Source organism: Pleurodeles waltl, chromosome 9 (assembly GCF_031143425.1).
Source record: "Pleurodeles waltl isolate 20211129_DDA chromosome 9, aPleWal1.hap1.20221129, whole genome shotgun sequence".
Classification (NCBI taxonomy): domain Eukaryota; kingdom Metazoa; phylum Chordata; class Amphibia; order Caudata; family Salamandridae; genus Pleurodeles; species Pleurodeles waltl.
In genome coordinates this window covers 502,471,401-502,496,383 of record NC_090448.1, presented here as the reverse complement: position 1 = coordinate 502,496,383, position 24,983 = coordinate 502,471,401, and the positions used below count along the sequence as shown (strand labels likewise).

The 24,983-nt window shown below is 44.5% G+C and overlaps 1 protein-coding gene across 9 annotated transcripts in view; it reads left to right on the top strand.

The window, feature by feature from the left end:
- Positions 1–24,983, top strand: part of SYNE2 (spectrin repeat containing nuclear envelope protein 2) — a 1,823,309-nt gene that overhangs the window by 1,261,356 nt on the left and 536,970 nt on the right. For all 9 annotated transcript variants that reach the window (XM_069207355.1, XM_069207357.1, XM_069207362.1 and 6 more), the window contains one exon: positions 23,122–23,304. In XM_069207355.1, coding sequence (XP_069063456.1) covers positions 23,122–23,304 — 183 coding nt within the window. The remainder of the gene's footprint in view (positions 1–23,121; positions 23,305–24,983) is intronic.

Below are 24,983 nucleotides of genomic sequence, written 5' to 3'. Positions count from 1 at the left end.
ATGGTGACAGATGCGTACCTTTGCCCTAGGAACCCCAGCTGCAATGATATCTGGATCCCTGGTGCTGATTTTTGTTGTCATGGGCGAACATGGATCATGCATGTGCCCCATGTTGTAGGCTTGTCTCATGGATTGCGGTCTTCTTGGACCAGTACAGACGCCCAATGTGCTACCCTCATATTGAAAAAAGACTTCTGCTTTGGTCAGTAGTTACGTAGCACAATGATGGTGGTGGCAGTGTACTGTGTAGTAATCAGTAAAAGTTAACAGGCCTTTTTACCAGTATCACTGGAGTGAGGCCTACACGCTTACGTACAGTTCCACTTCTGTGTGCTTAGCTCACACTTGTCCTAAATCAAATTAATATGTACAGCTGTGCAATGTGCTTGTGATTGTAAGTGTTTGCTGTGTGTATGTGTGCCTGTGAATGGTACAATGCATGGAAGACTCTGATTTCCATTTTGGGAGACACAGGGATGACTGGAGGAACATGAGGGAGTTGAGGAATACCCATAGACATAATTATGGATTGCTGCATTCTTGTATGCTGGGTGGAACATACACTGGATGGAGGACACTTCAAAGGGTGCTCTGGCCTGGGCACATCTCAGGAAGGTGTTGGGGCTAATAAGAAAATCATAAATCATAAAGAGTAGGGCTGGGGCCCTGGGGTAACATCTTGATGCACATATCACTGTGGCTTACATCATGGCCTGAACATCTAGTCACTCCCATTGCCTGTGTTGCGGTTTTATCAGATTTGGGGTGTCTCCTGCTGTGATAGACTGTTTTTTTTTAGAAGGACAGGGCAGAAGAATGAGCAGTTCAAAAAAGGATGCAGACCCTCAACACACACTTCAAAGACTTGGACACTATATCACATTTAGTGTCTGCAAATGGACTATGAGTAGGGGAATTCAGTGCCCCCTAAAATTGTCACCCAATCGGGCAGTATGTTGAAGTGAAAAAGCTCTGCAAGACTTCTGCTTTTGACCAGGTCCGGGGGCTAAAGCCTGCCAGTCTCCCAGCTGGGTGAGAGGACACCCAGAGAAAGATGAAGATTGCTTGACTGCTGTGCCATTTGGGACATAGGCTGTGTGGGGAGTGAAGTCGGTGACCCTGTGTGCCAGAGAGGGCCATCGTGAAGACTGCATGACTGCTGTGGCAATCGAGCCATAGCCCAAGTGCAGAGAGAAGTCTGCAACCCCATAAGTCAGAGGAGGCTGCCGTGAAAAGGAAATCAGTGGAGTGCCAATTGTGTCTCCACCTGTGTGAAGAGTAAGGTCTGTGATCCTGAATGCCAGGGGGCCACCGTAAAGAACAGGAATGTAGCCTGTTCTCCCAATAGCAAGAGACCGTGGTGACCTGGAGGTGCCTGAGCCCTGACTGAAGATTGGAACCTGAACGTTTTTAATTCTGTCACCGATGAGAAGGATTGGAGGAACTTACTGCCTCACCAGATGAAGCACTGTGGATGCCTAGCTGCTCCCCCTGCAGAGCCATGAGTGCTATTCACCCTAAGCAGCCACTGCAGCCCTCCATGACATCTGAGAGTGAAATGCTAGTGGGGACTCTTGTAGCATAACCCATGCAAGAGCAGGTAGAGCCAAAAGGCCTCGGGGGAAATTCTGTTGTGGTATAGTGCTTTGGGTGCTGGAAAACGTTTGACTCTTGACTTTTGGAAGAGTTACAGTGGGACTCCTGAGACTTGGACTACTTGTGGGGCTTAACCTGAATGTCGCCTATAGTGAATAGAAATAACCATTAACAATTAGTTAGAGGAAAGTGGGATTCAGGGACCAGCCTATCAAACACAAGAGCCTTGACCTCAATGGACTGTGTGTGTTATTTGTGCATGCCATATTTTACTTTGGGTTTGCATAAATACACCTTTTTGTTTCATAAAAGCAAGTATTTGACTGAACAATTATAATTTTTTGCTATTGAATGTATTTTGAGTTGTGAGAGTGTGTTCACGGTTAAGCCCAGTAGCTCCATCTTGCCCCGTGGCTCTCTGAAGGGGGTTCTGACAGCCCAACATTTCCTTAATTTGTGACATTTTGCAGACATCGATATCCTGTTTGCGAGTACAGCTGCATATTTAGAACATTTGTCAGTTTCCAAATTTGTCCTACTTTTTCAACCATGCAGGTGATACAAACTAATCAAACAATGGGCAAAATTGGCGCGATTTAAAGCACATAATGGGAATAGTTGAGTATGAATCATGCAAAGGTTTGGTAAAATGTGCTGAATCATTAGATATGCCCACTCAGTGAGCCAATTTATCTGTCCACTCTAAAATATAATTTACCTTCTCCTCCAAAAAGTCACAAATTTCTCTGATATTATTTTGACTCTGGGAATTAAATTAACATTCAGAAACTCATATAGACGAACCTGGATGAGTCTAAGAGTGTTGAGTAAAATAATTCTGTAATTGTAGGAATTGAAAAAACTGTTACCCAGTACTAATTGTTTCTACGGTATTTCAAAGACACTTCAAAGGTTTTGAAGTATAGCAGGCCAAGAAACCACAGATATCCAATGAGGCATTTGTGTTCTATGGCATACAAAGTGTGTCATTCAAGCCTGATGGCAAACAAGGATCCTCTCGTAAGCCGGACTGCTAGCATGAACAAGAGGAAGCTTATGAGGATTTTTCAGCTTTTGCCTAGGCACTTCAAAAGTGTAATAAATCTTAAAAGTAAATTATTTCAAGAATATTGAATTGCCAAAACTTGAGTAGGGAGTGTCAATGACAAGGTGAATAAAATATATCAGGTGGGGAAATGATTTTGTGAAACCTATCAGTATCTTCTCAAAGGCGGCCTAATAAAATTGCCAGCACAGTCTGGAAAGGCCATCCACCTCTCAAAAAAGAAAACTGAAGGAACCTGTATGACGTGCAAGGTTGGTAACGCCCCAACTAAATCTACAAATGAAAGCACCAGTTTTCCTAAAAAAAACTGAAATAAAATACAGGGTGGTTTAATGGCAGCATGTGAAATAGGTATATATATATATATATATATATATATATATATATATATATATATATATAAAGGGAAAATCACTAATTAATGATATTTGAAGATATTTCCATCCCATAATACCCAACAATAGCTATACAGTTTGTTATTATTAGCCTTATAAAATGATGTAATTTCATTGTTTAACTCTATGCCCTGGTACTTTGAGGCATTTCCAACTAATGATACCACAACTAACAGAATCTGTGTTTTAGTTTGATTGAATTAGTAGTTGTATAGGTGGCAAAACATTAATCCACTTTTCCGTGAGTATTAATGTTTGTTGTAAATGTGTCCTGTAAACGGTGGCATATTCAGCATAGTCAGTGGTATTAATAAAACAGCCATGGGAAAAATTGTAGGCTTACATAGAGTTATCTTCATCATTAGAGGCTTCATATATAGAGCATAAATTACTAGAGTTGGGGAGTATTAGACCTGACAGCCTTAGGGTGGTAACCCTTAACTTTTTGCCTGCCTCCCTCCACTTTTTTGACACTGTTTTTGCTTGTTTTAGGACCCTGTGCACTTTACCACTGCTAACCAGTGCTAAAGTGCATATGCTCCCTCCCTTAAAACATGGTGACATTGGCTCATACCCAATTGGCTTATTTAATTTACATGTAAGTCCCCGGTAAAGTGCACTACATGTGCCCAGTGCCTGTAGATTAAATGCTACTAGTGGGCCTGCAGCACTGGTTGTGCCACCCACATACGTAGCCCCTGAACCATGCCTCAGGCCTACCACTGCATGGCCTGTGTATGCAGTTTCACTGCCACTTAGAGTTGGCATTTAAAAGTATTTGCCAAACCTTAAACTCCCCTTTTTCTACATATAAGTCACCCCTAAGGTAGGCCCATAGGACAGGGTGTTATGTAGATAAAAGGCAGGACATATATGTCCTGGTAGTGTAAAACTCCTAAATTCGTTTTACACTGCTGTGAGGCCTGCTCCTTTCATAGGCTAACTTTAGGGCTACCCTCATATACTGTTTGAGTGGGAGATTCTGATCTGAAAGGTGTAACAAGGTCATGTTTAGTATGGTCAGAATGGTAATACAAAATCCTGCTGTCAGGTAAAGTTGGATTTAATATCACTATTTTAGAAATGCCACTTTTAGAAAGGGAGCATTTCTCTGCACTTAAATCCATCTGTGCTTTACAATCCACGTCTGGCTTGGTTAGTTGACAGCTCCCTTGTGCATTTCACTCAGACAACCCCAGACACAGGATGCTCAGCCACACCTACAGACATCTGCATACTGAATGGGTCTTCCTGGGCTGGGAGGGTGGAGGGCCTGACACTTACATTTAAAAGGACAGTGGCCTGCCCTCACACAATGGACTGCCAAACCCTTCTACTGGGACCCTGGCAGACAGGATGGAACTGAAAGGGTACATTGTACACTTCTAAGCCACTCTTTGAAGCCTCCCTCACTTCAAAGTCACAGTTGGGTATTTAAACCAGGTCTCTGACCCTACCAACTCTTCTTGACAAGATACCTCCTGGGGAAGAAACTCGGAACCAGAACCTGCACCCTACCAAGAGAAGCTGCCTGGCTGCCCAAAGCACTCACCTGGACTGCTTTGCTGTAAAGGACTGCTGCCTTGCTGTTGCCCTGCTGCCTTACTACCCTCTGGCTCTGCTGAGAAGTGCTCTTCACGGGCTTGGATTGAGCTTAACTCCTGTTTCCTGAAGTCTCAGGGCCAAAAAGACTTAGGGCCAGATGTAGCAAAAATAAAAATTGCGACTCGCATTTTGCGAGTTGATGCGACTCGCAAAATGCGAGTCGCAATATGTAATGCCAGAAAAAAAAACGATCCGAATTTGCGACTCGCAGCTGGACTCGCAACGCAGTGTGCGAGTCCGCAGATTGCGAGGTCGCTTTTTGCGAGTGTGCAAAAAACGAACTCGCAATTAGCGAGTAGGTGTCGCAAATTGCGATTACCCTGAAAATTGCTTACAGGTGCAGCAGAACACTCCAGAAACCACACCAGAACACTCTGGAAACACTTCCTGGCACATGATGATGACATCACAGCCAGGAAGTTTACAAATACACCTGGGAGGAGGGAGGACCACACCCTTTTATAACTGCTGGTTTTCACACAGAACAAACAGCAGCTGCCATGGAGGGAACCCCAAGAAAGAGGAAGCTCAAATTTTCTGAGAGGGAGCTGGAGGTGCTGACAGAGGAATGCTGTCAGCACTATGATGAGCTATTTGGGAGAGCAGCCCTCAATGTTCCTGAGGCCACAAAAAAACAACTCTGGCATGACATTCAGGATAAGATCAATTCCCTGGGGGTGAGCCACAGGACAATCGAGGACATCAAGAAGAGGTGGTATGACCTCCGCTCCCGGACCAAGGAGAGGGTGGCTGAAAGGCTCCGGGAGATGAGAGGCACAGGAGGGGGACCATCGTCTGTGCCACCACCCACACCCCTGGAAGAAAGGGTGGAAGAAACATTGGAGCAGGAGGCAGTGTGTGGATTTGGGGACCTGGACACCTCAGAGCCCAGCACATCAACCGGTGAGTACCATGTGATATGCCTGTACCCCTATCAATGCCATACCCCCACCCACCATGTACACAGGTGCATGCACAACCAAAATAGCTCCATTTCAGGGTAGAAAATGCCAGAATGATGCATTATGGGAAATGTAGTCAAGTAGGCAGTTCATAGGCAAATGTTTATTAGGAAGTGTGCAATAGATAGTAGACACTGACAGTCTGTTCCCCATGTCCCACAGGTCTCCAGCAAGACACCCCCAACACCCCAAGCACCCAGGCCCAGGAGGACACCCCAGGACCCGCCAGCACCCCCACCTGCACGGTCAGCAGCATCCCTGCAGTAGCCACACCTGCTGCAACAATTACGCAAGAGGCTGCCCCAGCAACAGGCAGGGAGGACACAGGTGGGAGCACAGGGCAGCCACCGCTGCGCAGGCGTCGCAGGTCAAGTCCATCTGGGCTGCAGTCTGCATCCAGGATACTTCCTCCAACCACCAGTGAGGCACATCTGCTGCGTGGTCAGCGCCTGCAGAACAGAATTTTGGGCAGAATTAGTGGTGTGCTGCACCGCTTTTTGCGAAACAACCATGCCAGCATGCAGCACCTCAACAGACGTATGGACATGATGAGCCAGAACACTGGGGACCTTGCCCTTGCCATTAGGGAACTGGCGGGAGGACTGCTGGCCCAGGCAGAGGCTGGGCGGCGCAGAGATCGGCAGATAATGCACAGACTGGACAGGATGGCCACATCCATCGGCAGGCTCGCCATGAATACCACAGGCCTGTCGAGGAGGACAGTTGGGCTGCAAGTAGAGATGGGCCATTTCGCTGGGGATGTTGCTAGGGGCCTGGGACGTCTCACCCACATCATCGAACTGATGGAGACACGGGAAATGTCGAGGGCCACAGGGGAAACACCCCGAGACAGTGAGGAGGACTCAACAGTGAGCAGTGTCTCTGCCACTGACAGCAGGGTGCTCAGGAGTGGTAGGCAGAGCACCACGGAAGCAGCAGGGACCAGCCAGGCTGGCAGGAGGGGCAGAAGATCGTAGAGAACACCCAGGACCATTAAATGTGGCACATGGCGTTAATGTGCCACATGACTGGTTGGCATTTTCCTGCCCATGGACAATTTCGACTTGTATATAGTTTCTTAATTACACTAATAAAACAGTTATTTTTGTTCCACTTAACAAATGGAGTTTTTGGTTAATAGGTGAGTATGGTGGGAGTTGACACGTACCGTCCAAAATATTGTGTTGCAATGTGGTCCCGTCTCAGTCTGCCTTGATTAGCTATACTCCGATCCCCATGATGGCGATGTGGTTGTTCTTGCTCTTCATCATCCGGATCTGGGTCTGCAGGGGTGAGAGGTAGCCCACGTCGGGTGGCTATGTTGTGGAGGATGGCGCATGCGACCACAATTTTGAATGCGGTAATGGGGGTGTATTGGAGGGCACCTCCACTGCGGTGGAGGCATCTGAATCTTGCCTTCAGGAGTCCGAAGGTGCGCTCTATCAGGTTCCTGGTCCTCTTATGTGCACTGTTGTATTGCCTCTCTGATTCAGTGCTGGGTGTTAAAAACGGAGTCATGATGCAAGGCCTGAGAGCATATGCACTGTCACCTGTTGGGCACAAAAGTACACGGTTAAGAAGTCCAGATTGTCGTGCACAGTGACCTGTGTGTATGTCTGCAAGTGTCTGTGGCTCTACCTAGGAGGTAACCGTCTCCGAATTCCCCACGTTCCAGGCGTTGATGTATCCCACTATGCCTAAAAATGTATGAGTCATGGGTACTGCCTGGAAACTTAGCTACAATGTCGGTGATGACATAATGGGCATCACAAACAACCTGTATATTGAGTGAGTGGGTACACTTTCTGTTGCGGAAAATGTGTCCAAGATTTCCAGGGGGGCATGTTTGAATGTGTGTCCCATCTACACACCCTATGACATGGGGAAAGTGGGCAATGCGGTAAAAGTCCAGCTTGGTGCTGTTCATTTCTGCCTCATTCCTTGGTAAGTATATGAAGTGAGACATGTGCGTGACTAAGGCATCTAGGAAGGCCCTGAGGAACCTTGACACTGCACTGTGGGATACCCCACCTGCCACAGCAATGACCCCCTGATAGCTCCCTGAGGCCAAGAGGTGCAGTGAGCATAGTACTTGCACATGCGTAGGAATGGCGCAGCCACGCAGAGTCTGGTGTTCTAGCTGTGGTTTCAGTAAATCTATTAATTCTAGTATGGCTGCGCTGCTAAGGCGGTATTTGTCATAGATCTCCTCTTCAGTTTGCTGAAAAAGAGTCTGCCTGGTTCTATATATCTTCTCCTGTCTGTGGCCCCTCCTCCTCCTCTGCTGGGCTGCGTAGACTCTCCTCCTCACTGCTATCAGGTATATCTCCGCCATCTTGAGTAACCCAGATGGCTTCTGGGTCCCCTTTTTATACTTTGGTAATGGTTACCACCTGCTCTGAGTTAGTGGTAAATGGGACATGCAAACTGGGCTTTTTGCGACTAGTCGCAATTTGCGAGTTGCAATTGCATATGGTTTGCGACTCGCAAATTGCGACTTGCTATTTGCGGGTCGCAAAATGGGGTCGCAACGGATGCGACTCGCAAACGGATCCCATCGCTTTTTGCGAGTCGGAAATGGGCTTTTTGCATCCCATTTCCGATTTTGCACTGTCGCAAATTGCGATTCTGCCCGTTTGCGAGTCGCTAACCTTTGCTACATCTGGCCCTTAATCTCTGCAAAGAACTCCTTGTGCGGTGAAAATCGATGCACAGCCTGCTGGAATCGATGCACAGCCTGTCCTGCAGTGAGAAAATCACTGCATCGCCGAACCGAACCGATGCAGCCTGGCTCCCCGAATGGAGATCGACTCAGCACCAGCGTTGCAACCGGAACTTCGACACACAGTCCACCGGATCAATGCTTCTCCTGTGAATTTGTCATGCACACCTAGGATTTCTCTGCATCGTCCCCAGGGTGTCCGAATACCCCGCAACCTGAAGAGGATCCAAGCCTGCACACCAGAAGTAGCTTGAAGAGTTTTATGAAGAGAGGAGCAATGTCTGTTTTTCGTACTTTGTACACCTGTGAGAGGATAAGGTCAAAACATGCAATTGTTCCTGGAGCTAAATCGTTAATTTCTTGGGTGACCTCTGGTAGAGTGATGTCACCAGCTAATATCTGATTCTATAAGTCATCCAGTTGAGATAAACAATGTTGCGTATTGGCGTCTATGCAATTGATACTAAATCTTACTTTTTGTTGAAAACCAGTGTGCAAGGAAGCATGTCATCTACAAAAACTACAGAGTTTAAGCCTAATCTGGACTGTCTCAAGCAAATATGTGTTACAGACCAGCAAGAGGTATGCCACTGCTGCTTGGGTTCAGGACATGGCTCCAGATTGTGTGAAGAGTGTGCCTTCATGACTCCAAACCTGGTCCATGAACATCAAGGGAAACTGTATATCGCCAAACTCGAAACGCGAAAACAGGCAATTTCCACTCCTACTCAAAGTTCAGGATATAGACCTGCTCCTGCTCTGCGCTATTCCTGCAACAGGTTGTGGCTCACGTCTTCTGGTAAGTCAAAGAAGAAGCACAAGGAGTCTAAGCGGGATTCATACCAGTACCCAACTCTCTGCCAGAGATGTTGTTAGGTGCCTCTTGATCTCGTACCCATTCCACTGCCACAAATGTGATTCCTGAGTTTCTTGGGCCATCTGTGATGTCATAACAGATCGAGGCCTTTAGAAAGGCCATGTTGCATATTTTCGGCACTCTTCCAATCCCTTGGACGCACCTTTTATCCCCAGAGATAAGTGGGGTCTCCGGTTGAGTTAATGTTGGTGAATCTGTGCTCGGTGCAGTCTGCGCTTCCCGAAACTATCTTGGGTTCTGCACTGACTTTTGTGCTGACTTCCACACTGTTACCAAATTCCATGCAGGTCCATTCCAGCTTGACGCCGCCTGTGCCAGAGGAGGACTTTGTACCAATAGTTGTGTCTAACTCTGAGCCAAACTTATCTTGGCCTTTTCCGAGGTTGGGCGCAAGTAAACACTGATCCACCCGATCCTGTACAGTCTGATTCAAATAAAACAATGCCTTTACCACAGAGGCACCCTCCACCTCTCCAACAACTTTTCACTTGTGACTCCGACCAAAGTCAGCCTGCCTTTGGAGATGACAATGGAATGCTTTGGGAATGATTTACTCCTGCACTATGAAGAAAGCAAACTTTACATAGATTTACAGGATGCGCATGGGTTGGAAAGTTCCCAAGATACTGGGTTGGTTCCCCTCAGGCCGTCAATGAAGGATAGTGCTTCCTTTACTATATTGATACAATACTCAGGGGAGTATTGGACTTACAACTTCATTCTCACTGAAGCTTTACAGTCTTCTTCCCAAATTCTATTTCCATTCAATGAGGCCCTGACTGACACTTTACTGGGCACCCGGGCCAAGCTTTGTTCTTGCCCATAGTTGAACAAACAGTTAACTAGTCACCACAGACTGACATCAGGCCACCCTAATTTCTCACTTCAACACTCCATGTCAGAAAGTCTGGTGGTTCAAGCTTCCACCAGACAGAGAGTCACAGGGCATTGATAGACTTGGGAAGCAAATGTTTTAATCGGCTAGCCTAGCCCTGCGGTTGGTCAATGCCAGCTATTTATAAGGGTGCTATTCCCACACTCTCTGGGACATGATCATCGAGATCTTGCAGTCCTTGTAGAATTTCGGGCCTCCCTGGCTCAAAGCATCCTGGATGGTCAGTATGTAGCTAAAAACGTCATACAATCAGAATAGACACTACTGACTGCTTGGGTAGGACAGTTGGAACTAGCGTGGCATTTTAGCATCACATAGATGAGATCCATGGCTTCTCTTTATCCATATAGGTGTCACTCATAGATACGTCTTATAATGCCTCAAAGATAAGCAGTATAACGTTTCAAAGAAAGCCGGGTGGCAGTGTGCTCTTTGGCCTTTTCTATTAGACAATTTCCTCAGCAGTTTTATCTCTTTGGCAGCTAGTCAAGAGGTCTGGTGTACCACCACTCACTTTCACCAAAGGCACCCCATTCATTTCATGGACAGAGGTCAAGCAGACAACCTCCAGGTCATCTGGCTCAACAAACCCTGCCAGTCTGCTGCCCCTGTGGCAGCAGCCTCCAAACCGCTTTAGTTTGCTCTTAGTGGCACAAGGGCAACCTGTGAGAGGCAGAATCAGACATTATCTCCAAGGTGGAACAATATAACACTTGGCAGATATTGTCCTTCAGCTCATTCAACAGGTCTGTGCCCTGACATTCCTTTCTGACCCACTGTATCATCTGCCCACATCAAAGTGGCTTTCAGAAGAACACCTATCTTCCTTCAAGAGCTGTAGGTTCTTTTGGCTAAAGGACCTATGGAGAGGGTTCTGGCCCTAGGAAAAGGGGCGGGCTGTTACGCCAATTCCCTGTGCCAAAGAAGGGCTGAGGTCTTCATCCTCATTTACATCTCCGCACTCTGAATGCCTTCTTGCAGAAGGGCAAATTCAAGATGCTCACATTCACCCACAATCTGGGTGGTTTTGAACCAGCAGGATACCTACGTTCATGTAACTGCCCTGCAGTCCCACAGAATCTCCTTGCAGTTCAAGGCAGGCCAGGAGCATTTTCAATTTGTGTTGTTCGCCTTTGGCCTCACAAGTGCTCCGTGGATGTTCACGAAAGTGATGATGGTGGTGACAGCACACCTAACTTTTTTCCAATTTTGGGTCTGTTCTCTCCATCATGAGTCAAAGGCATTTGGGCTATGATCCCCGTATTTCTGGCTTGATGCTGGGTCTCAATGGGTGTGGCTGTGAGGCTTCTGAGCCTCTTGGCCTACGGTCTCCTGCTCAGCAACTATTTGAGGTGACATATGTGGACTCTGCAGTGAGACATGAAGTCTCAGTGGGTCCAGCACCAGTAAAACTTATTGGATTCCGTCCAGGTTTCAGAGGAGACTGTAAAACTTCCTCAGTGGTGGCTGAATGACTGCAGTTGGATTAAAAAAATACTCCTCTCCCTGTCCCACTCAGAGATGCTAGTGGTGACAGCTGCATCACTGCTGGGCTTGGGGGGGGTCACCTCGGAGAGGAGGAGATCAGAGGACTCTGGCCTCTAGTGGAGACCTTCCTTCACATCGCCTGTTGGAGTTGCGGTTCATTTACCTGGCACCAAAAGCAATCCTACCTCCCAGCAAAGGGATGCTGCTTAGGTTTTAATGGACAACACAACTGGCATGTGGTACCGCAGCAAGCATGGCAGTGTGGGGTTCCAGGTTCCATGCCAAGAGCCTTTTCCTCTCTAGACCTGGCTGTAGTGTCACAGCGCTTCCCTGGTAGTGAATCAAATGGCAGGATCTTTCAACATCATGGTGAACGAATTAAGATGGCAGTGCTTGGCAGATCACGACTCGTGGTTACATATTGAGGTGGCATAGGAAGTCTTCCAACAATGGGGAGTAACCAGGCTGATTTCTCCTACAGATTATACGAATAGGTGATGCCCTCCCTACACAGGGGTGCCCACAATCCTCCAATCTTATCAACCCAGTCAGATAAGCACACACTTTTTCTGCACCAGGAAATACTGGCTTTGTTGCACAAAGGGGCCACAAAGACAGCCCCATAACAGTAGATTGGGCAGGGATACTACTTTCATTATTTTCTTGTGCCCAAGAATGACTACAGCCTTTGTCCCATCCTCCATCTTGGGGTCTTGAATACATTTCTTCGCAAGGATATGTTGCCCCTCACAAAAGTTCTTCTGGCTTTGGAATTAGGAGTCTGAACAGTGTCCATTGACTTGCAGGATGCTTATTTTCATGTGCCGATTCTGCAATTGGACAGGAGGTACCTGCACTTTTTGGTAAGCTTCATCCACTGCCAATTCCTGCATTTGCATTGATGTCTCATATAATTTACCGATGTGATGGTGGCGTTTGTAGCACATCTGTGCAGGACAGAGATTTCAGTATTCCTGTACCTTGACATTTGGCTGCTGAAAGTGGACTTGCAACAGCTGGGGTCTGCCAATCTGAATGCCTTAGTGTTCCTTCTGTTTAAATTTGGGTTTTCCTTCAGTCTATCCTAATCTCACCTGCAGCCCTTACAATGCATTCTGTTCATTAGTGCCTTGTTGGACAAAACATCTGGCAGAGGCTTCCTGCCTCCCCACAGGATTTGGAATATGATTCTGGGGTTTCAGAAGAGAGACTCTGCTCCAACCCCAGACAGTAATTTGCCTTCTGGACCTTCTGGCTTCTTGGCCCTTACAGGTCATTCACGCTCACAGTCACATGTGCGCCCTTCATTGATGCCTTTCCCTTCAATTATTTCAACATAGGTGCACCCTGGCTGACCATGTCAGAAACACCCTGTAAACAGTGATAGATCTTTGATGATGGTCAGTGCAAGAGAATTTCCGTTGTGGCAGGCCCTTTTTTCCTCCATCAGTAGTGGTGACTGATGTCACATCTTGTGTCTGGAGGTTATAAGACTTTGCTTCCCAGAGGACGAGAGGAACCATATCAATGTGCTGAAAGTGTGTGTGATGTGTATGGCCCTGAAGAAGTTCTGGCCTCCTTTCAAGCTTGGTCTGTCCAGATACTCCCAAATAGTAGAACAGGGATGTGGTTTGTTAACAAGCAAGGCAGCACAGTGGATGAGAACCCCCTGTGCCAGGAAATGCTGAGGCTGTGGGCTTGAGCCTCACAGAATCTTGCTGGTTGACAACCAGTTGGTGTGCTTCCTGAATGCAAGCACTGATGACCTGAGTTTGCGTCCTCTTGCTGACTACTAATGGTTTTTGCACTTGGAATGGTACGGTCTAACATTGCCCACTGGGAGACCCCTCAGTGGATCTGTTTGCCCTCTTGAAAAAGCACATTAGCTGCATATGTCCGGTCAGGAAAAATAAGTGCCGGTCTCCAAAAATGAGTGCTGGTGCCCAACACCAGTAGGTAAAATTAAGCCTGAACCTGAGGCATGCATTTAGCTAGACATGGGCCTTTCCATGGAACAGTGGATTCCCTTCCTCCCACCTGATTCCTCGAATGCTAATGAAGCTGAACCAGGTTCATGCAGAGGTGTTTCTGAATACCCCAGACCACGGAGGACTTTCTATAAAAAACTGTTTTGTTTGTCTGTGCATCCTCCTCTGCTGCTTTACCCATGGTGGACCTCTTCCTGGAATTAGAAGAGCAGTATCTGACCTGCATTCTCAAGGGCACCCACCTTCATGCCTTAAAGTTCAGTGGGGCAAATTGGCAAATTGTTATTTCCCGCTACTGGGGGAGGTGACGGGCATCATCTTTATATCACCCATTAAAGAAATTTGTATTCTTTGGGCACTGTAACAGTTTTCCATTATGGTGTGCGGGAGAGAGCATTGATCCTTTTAAGGGGCATCGGCTGGATGTTTTGCACTGTGCGCTAGCACAAAAAGGCTTTGCACTGGGCACAATTAAAGGTTAGGTTTCTGCTTTGTCGGTCTTTCTTTGTCAAGCAGATCAGCCTTAACGGTTCAAGTCTCTGATTGTTATGGAGTTTATCAAGGGGTTTCCATCTTCTCAGTTTATTATACCCCAGTAGGATCTTAACTTGGTCCTCATGTTTCTGATGGAAACTCTAAGTCCACGCATAGCCTCCAGTTATCACTGCTAACAATAAAGACCATCTTCTTGAATGCCATCAAGTCAGCTCAGCTTGTCGGTAAGCAGCAGACTCTGTGTGTCTGCTCCCCATTCGCATTTTTCTTTCCAAACAAGCTAGTTTTGAGAACAAATGCATATATTTTCTAAAGGTGGTGATTCAGTTTCATGTAAGGCAATCTACCACACTGCCTACATATTATTCTTTGTTTCATCTCACAAAGCTAAGGAAGAGGGCAAACTCCATTATTTTGATCCTTCTAGGACTGTCAGCTAATACATAGACGAGAGTCAGTAATTTAGGTCTGATACTGTGCTCTATATAGGATATGTTGGTGCCAGTAAGGCCTAGGCGGTCAAAAAAATGGTCCTATCCAGATACTTAATGCTATACATTAAGATATACAAGATCAGCAAGGAAGAACCTACTGAAGGAGTGAGGGCCCATTCCCCCAAGATAAAAGCAACTTCTTCAGGTTAATCTGAGAGTGTCCCTATCTCGGACATATGTTGAGCGGCAATGTGAGCTTTGAATCACATCTTTATCAAGCATTATTGCTTAGACTCTGATGGTTTGCTTTTAATAAGCATTATTGCTTGGACTCTGATGTTTGCTTTTGGTGCCACTTCACAAGACATGTGCTGCAAGACTTTCTGATATGACATCTCCTCACCACCTGGGAGGTGCATTGCTTTGGTATTGATTCAGAATTAGATGAATCTGCCAGTAGAAGTATCCGCTAGAAGAACAAATTGCTTACCTTTATTAAATGTCTTTGTGTTGGATACTCTACCTGTAGGTTCCTCACCAATCCTGCCCACTTCCCCATTCTGAGTTGTCCTAGATACAGTGTAATGAAGATCCAAGTTAGGTTGGTGCACTATATTGCTATTAATCAGTCAAACTGCCCATAGTTCCGCATCTTTGGGTTTGGAAAAAATGAATGAGAAGCTGACATAGGAGATCGGGGCGGCGCCTATGTGGCTCCATTGTTGTCATTTCCCGGGTGATAATGGGTGCTACCAAATGCCAAGACTGAGCCAAATGCCTCCCAGTGGTTTAGGAGAGCTGTACAACTTTTCCGGATTCAGTCTGGAGCCTGTGGATATTCAAAAGGTGATCATACTTCAGATAGAGAGAGTATCTGTCTTAGACTGCTGCAAAAGAGAAGTAACTTATTCTTCAACCCCAAGGTTGGTTTCCTGAAAAAATCTAACATTTGTTTTTGGAATCCCATTTTCATGTGTATAGGACAAGAACATGGGATGAGTGGATAATGCATACCTTCCCTGCCACCCATCTACATTTCTCTCTGCCTTCCATTGAACCTTTTATGTTGTTCTCTTTTAAGTTTAAGTGCGATCTAGATTTTGGCAAGTGCAGTGAGAAGTCTGTCATTTCTTGAACTGAAGACTGGCAGCATCGCTACATTAAAATCATGTATATAAATATATAAGGATATTAAAACCTTTTCTAAAGCAAGTGACAATGAAAACTTACTTAGAACATCATACAATGAAGCTACTCGATTGAATTCAAAACTCATAAAATGAAACATCTTTTAATTCTCATATATTTGGTGCTTGAGTTGTATGATTTTATTACTGTATTTTGTGGAAAAATGTATAGATTGGGCAGTACCGCATGAAAATGCAGTTTCCTACTGCTTACTGAAGAAATCATGATTTTATTGTGCAAATGTGTGTGGTAAAAAGAAAGCACGCTGTATTCGGAAAAATATTACGACATCAAAGCCTAGAGCAAATACATTCGGGTGATACCAATATTCCATCTATGCACTGCCACATTATTCATCGTTGCCAGTGGCCGTCGCTTCATGCCTGAAGCACGAGTCATTACCTCTGAAAATGGGAAAAGCAAAACAGCAAGTCCCAAATGACAGTGAATTGTTAATCACTCCCATTTTAACGCCCAAACAAAATGCCACAAACTAAATTGTTCATTATAAAAGTGTTTATTTTTTATTTTTATGAATAATCTTTTTTTTTTTCAAATCTAGTCACAAATAAATGTTCGAAAGCCTAGGCTGCCCATAATATACCGTGCACTTCAACCCAAAATCATATGCTGCACTCCAGATAATAATTAGTGCAACAAAACATGCAGTGCTAATTTATGCGGATGGATGGAGATGGTGAGCAGAGAGATTTATTTTTGATGCCGAGACGTTAGGCAAAGATAGAAAAGCACACATTAACAAACGGATAAATGAGGAATGAACAAGATTCCGAAGTGTGATATAAAGAGAAAGTAAGTGTAGGGAAGGGAAAGAAGGAGGTACGAGTTGGAATGAAACCTAGGTGCCCTTGTTATGCAGTAACAATGGGATTTGGCAGCTCCTAAGAACCGCTGCCCCTCGCTATTTATGATTTTAAAAGTTAAACACTGAGACGAGGTGGTGGATAGAGTGGGGGAAAATGTATATGGAAAGGCATAGCATGCAAGCCCTTATGATCGTGTTTCTTGCCGTAGAAACATGTAAATGATGTTCCAGCTCCACTCTTAGATTCTTTCAGAGAGCGGTTACATGGGTTTTAAATTATTAACTGTACTTGCTGCAGGGAATAACACTTTAAAAGGGAGAATGTTATGGCCTGGTGATCAAGTGAAGCCAGTTTAGCTAAATCGTTTTAGGAAAACGGCCACTTTGCTTTGTTGTTTTAGAAAAGAAGTCGGCGACCCTCACTTCCAAAAAGACCTGCTATGTCGGTGCCGCACATTTAGGGACAGAATTACATAAATTGTGCTTGTGCGATTTCTCAATTGCACTTCCAGATTGCATAGATGCAACAGGGTAGTTTTGCACTGACGTTTTTACCCACAGCAATTGTGTACCATTCACACAGTTCACGTCATTACGAAACCCCAGTGACAGCTGGGCAGTTTATGAATCCAAGAAATGTTGGTGCAAAAACTGAATTTGATGCAGTAGCTGTAATATGTCCCAGAGGGTACGAGTAATGTTTGCGCTAATGGTAATCTATTTAGTTAAAAAAATAAAAAATATATGCAAGACGAATGTTGCGAGCCAGAGCCGGAGGAGTTTTCCATCACAATGCGGTTTGCAATGGAAATAGCCACACTAGAAAAATTACAGATTGATAATGTATAGTCTTATGTGTTTTTGTAAAATTCATTAGGAAAAACAAAACACTGCGGAGGGGTTGAGTAGCTCGTAATGCACAATGTTTTCCATATGTCCCACCTAATATATTTGTTGGCACTTTTATAGTGGTTTATTGATAGTTCTAAGAAGTTTGTGTTCCTGAAGTGGAAACATCCCTTTGTCCCAATGCCAGCAAAGTTTTTTCTTGTTTCCCTTGCTTCTCTGAAATATACAGCTGTTTAGTCCTTTAGTCATCTTCTGAACCATGTATCTGTTTTTATGTATGCGTAAAATATTCTCATTAAGTTGTCCCTGATTGTTTGAGACCTACATTGTTTGTATGGACCATGCATTTTACACCATATGGATACATTGGCTGTACTTCCCTGCAGTAACCTACAGTGCCAGCCTGTACATCACCACTAGGTTTTCTTTCAGCACAATCTTCCGCAAATACAAATGAAGGCTAATGATCTAGTCCATTGGAGACCATATACACCTGCTGGATCCAGACTTATGTCTCAGGGAGTACTTTCATGGTGAAAGAAGTAGTATGCTTGAAAGAATATGACGGCTTCAACACAGGACCAATTGTTGGTAAACAGAATTATACCCATATCCAACTCAATCTCACACTTACACCATCTCACTATCTCTCAATTCAGTCCCACAACTTACACTTACTAAGAAGACTAAATCGTAATGTTCCACATTCTATGTTCAGATCTGTTATTTTGCCTCTTTCCTACTCTGCACTACTCATCTGCATTGCATCCCTGAAAGCCTCCTATTATCGCAAACTCTATTGCTGTTTGTTCACCCAAATCCATCACTAAGTATTAAGATCAATTTCCCAATGAACATGGTTCCATCAGACACTCTTCTGTGGACCTAAGTGGTGTACACTACTGTACCAGATGTTCCCAATATGCCCTTCGGCTGAAGCACACCCAGTGGGTGACAATAGGACCTCTAACAGTCCATATGAGAGGGGCTGTATCTGCCTCTTCTTCAAATCTGTGCTATTGAACACTACTTAATTGAGCACCTCAGATGATATTCGATTAAATAGAGGATGCTCCTTTATGGGCCAGACCATTCCTTTCTGCTTTGCTTATGTGGCACCTTGAAACCTTTTTTTGGTCATGCTGTTATCTTTAGCTCTATGTCTGTCTTCTCTCTTTTGTGTCTTGTCATTTTCTCATTGCCCAGTCATGGTTTCCTCCCACCTCCTTACACTCTAGCTGTACTTCTAGCATTACCCGCCCTTTATTTGTCCTACTGTTCCATCAACCAAATCTTGGGACTTTAGAGTTCAAACTCTCTCTGTTTCACTCTTGACCTGTTTCTTCTGCTCAGTATGTATACACTTATTTTGGAATTTCACAGTGTCACCAATAGGCTTAAGAGCCCAAACAAACACAAGCTGTGAATCCCATACCTATCATTACTCAGTGCTGAATCAAATATCCTTCACAGATGACCCACGGTGTTCTGACATGGCCTGTGATTTATTTTCACTGTAGCCTCGAATCACATGTCGAAGTCACTGGGTGATGGACACCAGGGACTCTTATGCTTCTCAAATGTCACATTCTGTTTGACTTGGAGTGTACTTGTGGTTTCCCCCTCTACGTTGGTGAAGGAAGTCTACTGTTTCCTCCATAGGCTGTGTGGAGGCTGATGGTTGAAGGTAACTGATTGTAGGTAGAGTGCCTCCTGCACCCCAAGAAGAAGTGTCTGCTTACCAGACAGTCTTGAATGCTGGAAATCCTTCACAAATTCATGAGCTTGTATTGTGTGATTGTCCATCTCTGTGGTGTACATAAAGACCACATGCAGTATGGAAGGCCTCCTGTAAAAGAATACTTTGCATTCTGCACACAAGGGTGGGTTCCTGGACATAGCTAAGTCATTCTTTTTTCTGTGTCCGAGGTTTCCCACAGACACCACACAGAAAACTCATTTATGCCTTGTTGCTGGTTGGAGTCTACATCAGACCAGAGCTCACCCAGAACACTAAACAACAACTTAAATCATTTGACATAACCTTGGCAGATCTGCCTGGAGATAGTTTACCTATGGGCTCACACCCTCCTTTCACTAAAGGTTTCCTAGGAACTCGAACAAAGGGTACCCTTACCATTGTATAGTTCATATTATTTATAGCATTCAGTTTTGCATATTTTTTTCTTTTGAGCAAGGACTGCAAGCAAAGCTGTAATAATAGAACTGAGATCCACAGGATTCCAAGGACAAATGAGAAGACACAATCCTTTCTCTATCGGATAACATCATCCATAGATGGCCATGTGTTTTTTTTTAACTGCAGTGCCTTATCTCATAAGTGTATAAGTACTTTTAGTTTCCCCAGAAGCTGCAAGGCCTGTTTAATTTATGTTTATCTTATTTTTGTACCTTTATATCCTGCCTAGGCTCTATACCCCGCTTCCAATTGATCACACTTGAAACATACCTTCCCAAATTTGGACCAGACCTGCTGTCTGCTAATCTCATTCATTTTTAGGAAAGAATTGCTTCTGAAAAATACTGACTTTCCTTCTGACTGTTCCGCTCCTCCTTCCTTTACACACTTCATCTGGAACTATGGTGTTGTGCCACCCAGATAACTTCTAAATTTGATCATTGATTGGAGGAATTTACCAATATTATTGATGAAAGTGTGCAAAAAGCATAAATTGAGCTAGGGATGCACTGTCACAACCTATCTACCCAGATGTTTTGCTCACTTCAAATTGCAATCAATAATTGAGTTAAAAAAACATGCTCCAGTGTTGGACTTTTTCCATTTTGCAGGGTCATCCTCAATCTTTTTGCCTCCTTCCTCCTATTTTATTCTGACCTGTTGTTGTTGGCTTTAGGACTCTGGGCACTTTACCACTGCTAACCAGTGCTAAAGTGCATGTGTTCTCTTTGTAATGTGAATTGTTGATTGGCTTTCCATGACTGGTATATTTGATTTTCTAGTATGTCCCTAGTGCAGTGCACTAGAGGTGCCCAGGGCCTGTAAATCAAATGCTACTAGTGTGCCAGCAGCACTGGTTGTGCCACCCACATTGGTAGCCCTTTAAAAATGGCTCAAACCTGCCACTGCAATGTCTGAGTGTAGTTTTAAACTGCCATTTCAACTTGGCAAGTGTACCCACTTGCCAGGCCTAAACCTTCCCCTTTTGTACATGTAAGGCCTCCCTAGTGTAGGCCCTAGATAGCCCCCTGGGCAGTGTGCAGTTTATGTTAAAGGTGGGACATGTACTTTACATGTGTTTTACATGTCCTGATGGTGAAATACTGCCAAATTCGGTTTTCACTGTTACAAGGGCTATCTCGCTCATAGGTTAACATGGGGGCTGTCTTTAAATATTACTAAAGCGCATATTCCCATTGGGAGCAGATAGACATGTGGAGTTTGGGGTCTCTGAACTCACAATTTAAAAATACATCTTTTAGTTAAGTTGCTTTTTAGATTGTGTGTTGAAAAATGCCACTTTTAGAAAGTAGGCATTTTCTTGCTTAAACCATTCTGTGACTCTGCCTATTTGTGGATTCCCTGTCTGGGTCAGTTTGATAGTTGGGCTGTTTTCACCTCTCTCTAGACAATGACACAAAGGGAGCTGGGGTGTAGCCTGCATATCCTAATGAGCCATCTGGGCTGAGGGGAGGGGAGGGGAGGAGTGGAGTGGTCACTTACACCTGAAAAGGCTGTGCCTGCCCTCACACAATGCAGTCTCCAACCCCCTGGTGTGTGTCTAGGGCCTGGCCTGGGCAAGGCAGGATCTTACACACAAGACTTTCCTTTGAATAGGCCTACTTTAAAGGCAGAAAGGAGTATAAGAAGAGGACCCAAAACCCCTGAAAATTAGATTAGTTCTGAAACTAAGAGAAACCTCTGCCAAGGAGAAGAGCTGGAGAAGCTGGAGGAGGATTACTGCCCCTTAGCTGTGACTGTGCTTTGCTGGGTTGGCCTGCAGTAGCTGCTTGTACCTGAGCGAGGACAAAGACTGACTTTTGTGTGACTTCCCACTGGTGAAGAAGCTCCACTGGATTGAAACTGAGCTTGCCTCCTGTTATTGAAGTCTCAGGGACAGCAAAGACTTCTCTCTGCCAGCACTTGGGCTTTCTGCTGAGAGTCCTGCCTGCCAAGTGGTGCCCTAACCTGTCTCTGGGCCGGTGAAAGGTGCAGCTGGTGGAAAAGGACAGAAATCCATGGAAAGACTGCCGTGCAGGGAAACATTCGACGCACTACCTGCTTTGCAGCTGAAAAACGACGTGCCGCCGGCCTTGCGGCTATAATCAATGCTCCACCTGCATAGCGGTTGGGAGATTGAAGCAACGTGGCTGGAAAAATGATGCACAACACCCGCAGCGGCTGCTGTTAACGACGCAAGCCCCCATGCAGTGCTGTTTCTTGACACCTTGCGACGCAACATTGCTGGATGTGGAAAATCAACGCAAACGCTGCCCGGACCTGAGGTGCCCATCTGTATTGACGCATCGCTCTCTGGCAGGAGAGAGGAAATGACGCACGCCAACCCAACCGAAGGAGGAACGACGCAAGCACTCGCTTGAGAGTGAGAAATTGACGCATCGCTGGCCTTTTTCGACGCACGCTTGCCCGATCTGCTTTATGTCATACACTAACAATGTTCTCATTGTTTTCTAAAGAATTTAAGACTCTTTTGCTTTTTAAATTCATAACTTGACTTGTGTATGTTAGATTTTTTTCGTTATGGTCTTGTTTTCTTTAGATAAATATTATCTATATTTCTAAACCTGTGTTGTGTCATTTTGTAGTGTTTTCACTGAGGTACTGTGTGTGTTGTTACAAATACTTTACACCTTGCTTCTGAAGTCAAGCTTGCCTGCTCGTGCCAAGCTACCAATAGAGTGAGCGGAGGTTAACTGAGGGTGATTCTCCTTTACCCTGACTAGAGTGAGGGTCCTTACTACGACAGGGGGTAACCCGACCTCCAACCAAAGACCCCATTTCTAACATCCAGGAAAGGAGTTTGTGTGTGACATCTGATAGACATGAGGTATACCTTGGATGGAAAAACTAGAGCAGCCACCTTACCAACCAGTCCCAACCAATCTTAGAAGTGCAGAAAATTGTACACTATTTAATTTGGCAAAATCAAACCTCATAATAAATTAAAATGCAGTTAATCCCCAGTAGAAAAGTGTTAAGCCGTTCTGTGGAATGCCATGTGCATAACATTGGCTTCATTAGCAAAAGGGCTGACTAATTATTAAGTCGAATGCGCAGACCATCATTTTTTCAGATTGTACTTTGTTCTTCACTTTTTGGTACTTTCTGTTAAATCATCCACCATTTGTATTATACCACCTCATGCACAACACAACCACAATCCAGTATTTTTCTTTCATAGAATTTTCTTCGTGTCTGTCTTCCTTGAACCACTTTGACAGTGTCATCTTATTTCTACAGTCAACAGGATGTATACTGTTAATCACACAGCAACATAACGAGAGGCTCCCTTCATGCCAATTAATGCACTTTGCTTGTATTCTGAATATTAACCTACTTCTTTCACTAAAAGTTAATAGTAACGTAGACATTTCATTGTGAATTTATCCAAAGTACTGCCAAGTATGCCAATTTTTGGCCAGAATATTTTGTTATTTGAATCTTCAGTGAATGTCGCTTTTAGACAATTTGGGGTGACCTGCACATCAAGTCTAGTTAATGATTTCGCTTACAGAATGTATTAATGGAGATTGAACAGAAGGTATCTTCATTACTGGAAGGCGGCAGCGACTGGCAGCGAGAATATCGTGGAGGAACACAGATTGAAACTGAAGCACTGTCTGTAAAACTTAAGACTTTGAAGATTAGTTTGGAGAAGTTTCAAATGATGCTGCAGAACAAACCGGGTGATGACGAGGTATGAGTTGCTCTCTTTGTACCTATAAGTAACATCACATAGAAAATACGTAATGTAGTTTGTTTTTTAAACTACACAGTTTGTTCATGTTCAGAATCTTTGCGTTTTCTCCTAATCCCCAAGAAATCGAGAGTGCATTAATAAGTAAATATTCATCTATGGTCTAATTTAATGAGAGACTTTGCTACGTTTCTGTGCGTATAATAATCAAGCTCCTTTGTGAGTTCCTTCTTGCACGAATCCTAATGTGCTCCTAGCACCGTCAAGGATCTTCCACTAATGCAGGTTTGCCTATGTCTGGGCCCAGCAAGCATGTTTGATTCCAATGATCGTGTCTTTTATGGTGTTGTTTTAGTAAGAGCTTTGTCATTTTGCACTGTGATGTTTGAAATGCAAACATGTGCCCATAAGTTAATGTACAGCCCCTTCCCACGAAGAAACCTGATCATTTGTTTTATGCAGTATGGAGGTGCACTGGCCTGGGGAAAATTGAAAAACACGAAATGGCATGAGTGTCTCAGTGATTAAGGTTTTTCCATATGCTGGCAAAAGGAACAAATCAGAAATAATGTCAGCCTGCAGTCTTACAGCTATCAGCTCTTTGGCATGAGTTTGTGGACAGTTTTGGTATCCACTAGGAAATCGACCCTTGAGGCTTAATGAGTATATGTTCTAACCAAACATTTTGTGTGATTCGCACTCAGGTCTTTCTTCTTCTTGCTTGCATGCATCTTAGCCATGGTCTGAAAAGGAGGTAGAAGTGGTTTGATTGGTTAAATGACTTGGACATTTGATTGTGTGAGTGATCTGAGAGTAAACTAAGTAACCCTGCTTGGAAATATGCCAGTAAGCCTAAGGCTGCATTCTTTCTGCTCCATTTTTTCAACAGTTCTTCAATTGTTTCTTGGTCTAGTGGCGCTGGCACACTGGTGGCTCTCACGGGACAGCACCTGCAGCACATTGACACACTACAATGGTGTTACAGGCACTCACTCTAAGTCACACCAACCCTTAGGCCGAGGATGGGAATGGAAAGAGGGGTGCTAGCATACTGTTTTTCCTTTCTCGGTGTCTGTTCAGACACTTTTTGATGCTTCTGGAATTGTAACATCCTTTTTAGCATGCTCATTTTGCAAAGAATGGTAGTCCATTATCAAAGAGATTCTGTATCTGCATTTGAAAGGCTTACTCTGCCATCCCACCTGTTGGTCTGTTTATCCTGTGATTGCCTACAAGGAAAGTGGGACAAATTCAGAAACTAAATTTTATTTTGTATTTCACAAGGCTTTCAAGTGGCGCTATGAAAAATTAGACCATCAGCCATTTCGGTCTTTTCAGCCAACAGCCTGTTTCACTGTGGGGTGCATAGTTTTGTTTTTAATGCTCACAATATCATCAGACAAAATGCTGCCTGCTAAAATTATAGAAATGGTTAAAAGCATTTATATGTGAAATTGATCCACATGTCATCTGTGTTAACATTTTGCAAAGTTGTTTAGTACATTTCAAAAACTGCATGCTTCACGCATAATGCAAAAGTTAGTTCTGCTCACATATTTTGTGAGGGTTCACGCCTTTCATTCACATCAAGCATTGACAATGTGAATTGCTCAGCTTTTTATTTATAAAGGTAAACATGGACAGCAGCAGCATTGCTTTTCCTAAGGCAAAGAATAAAT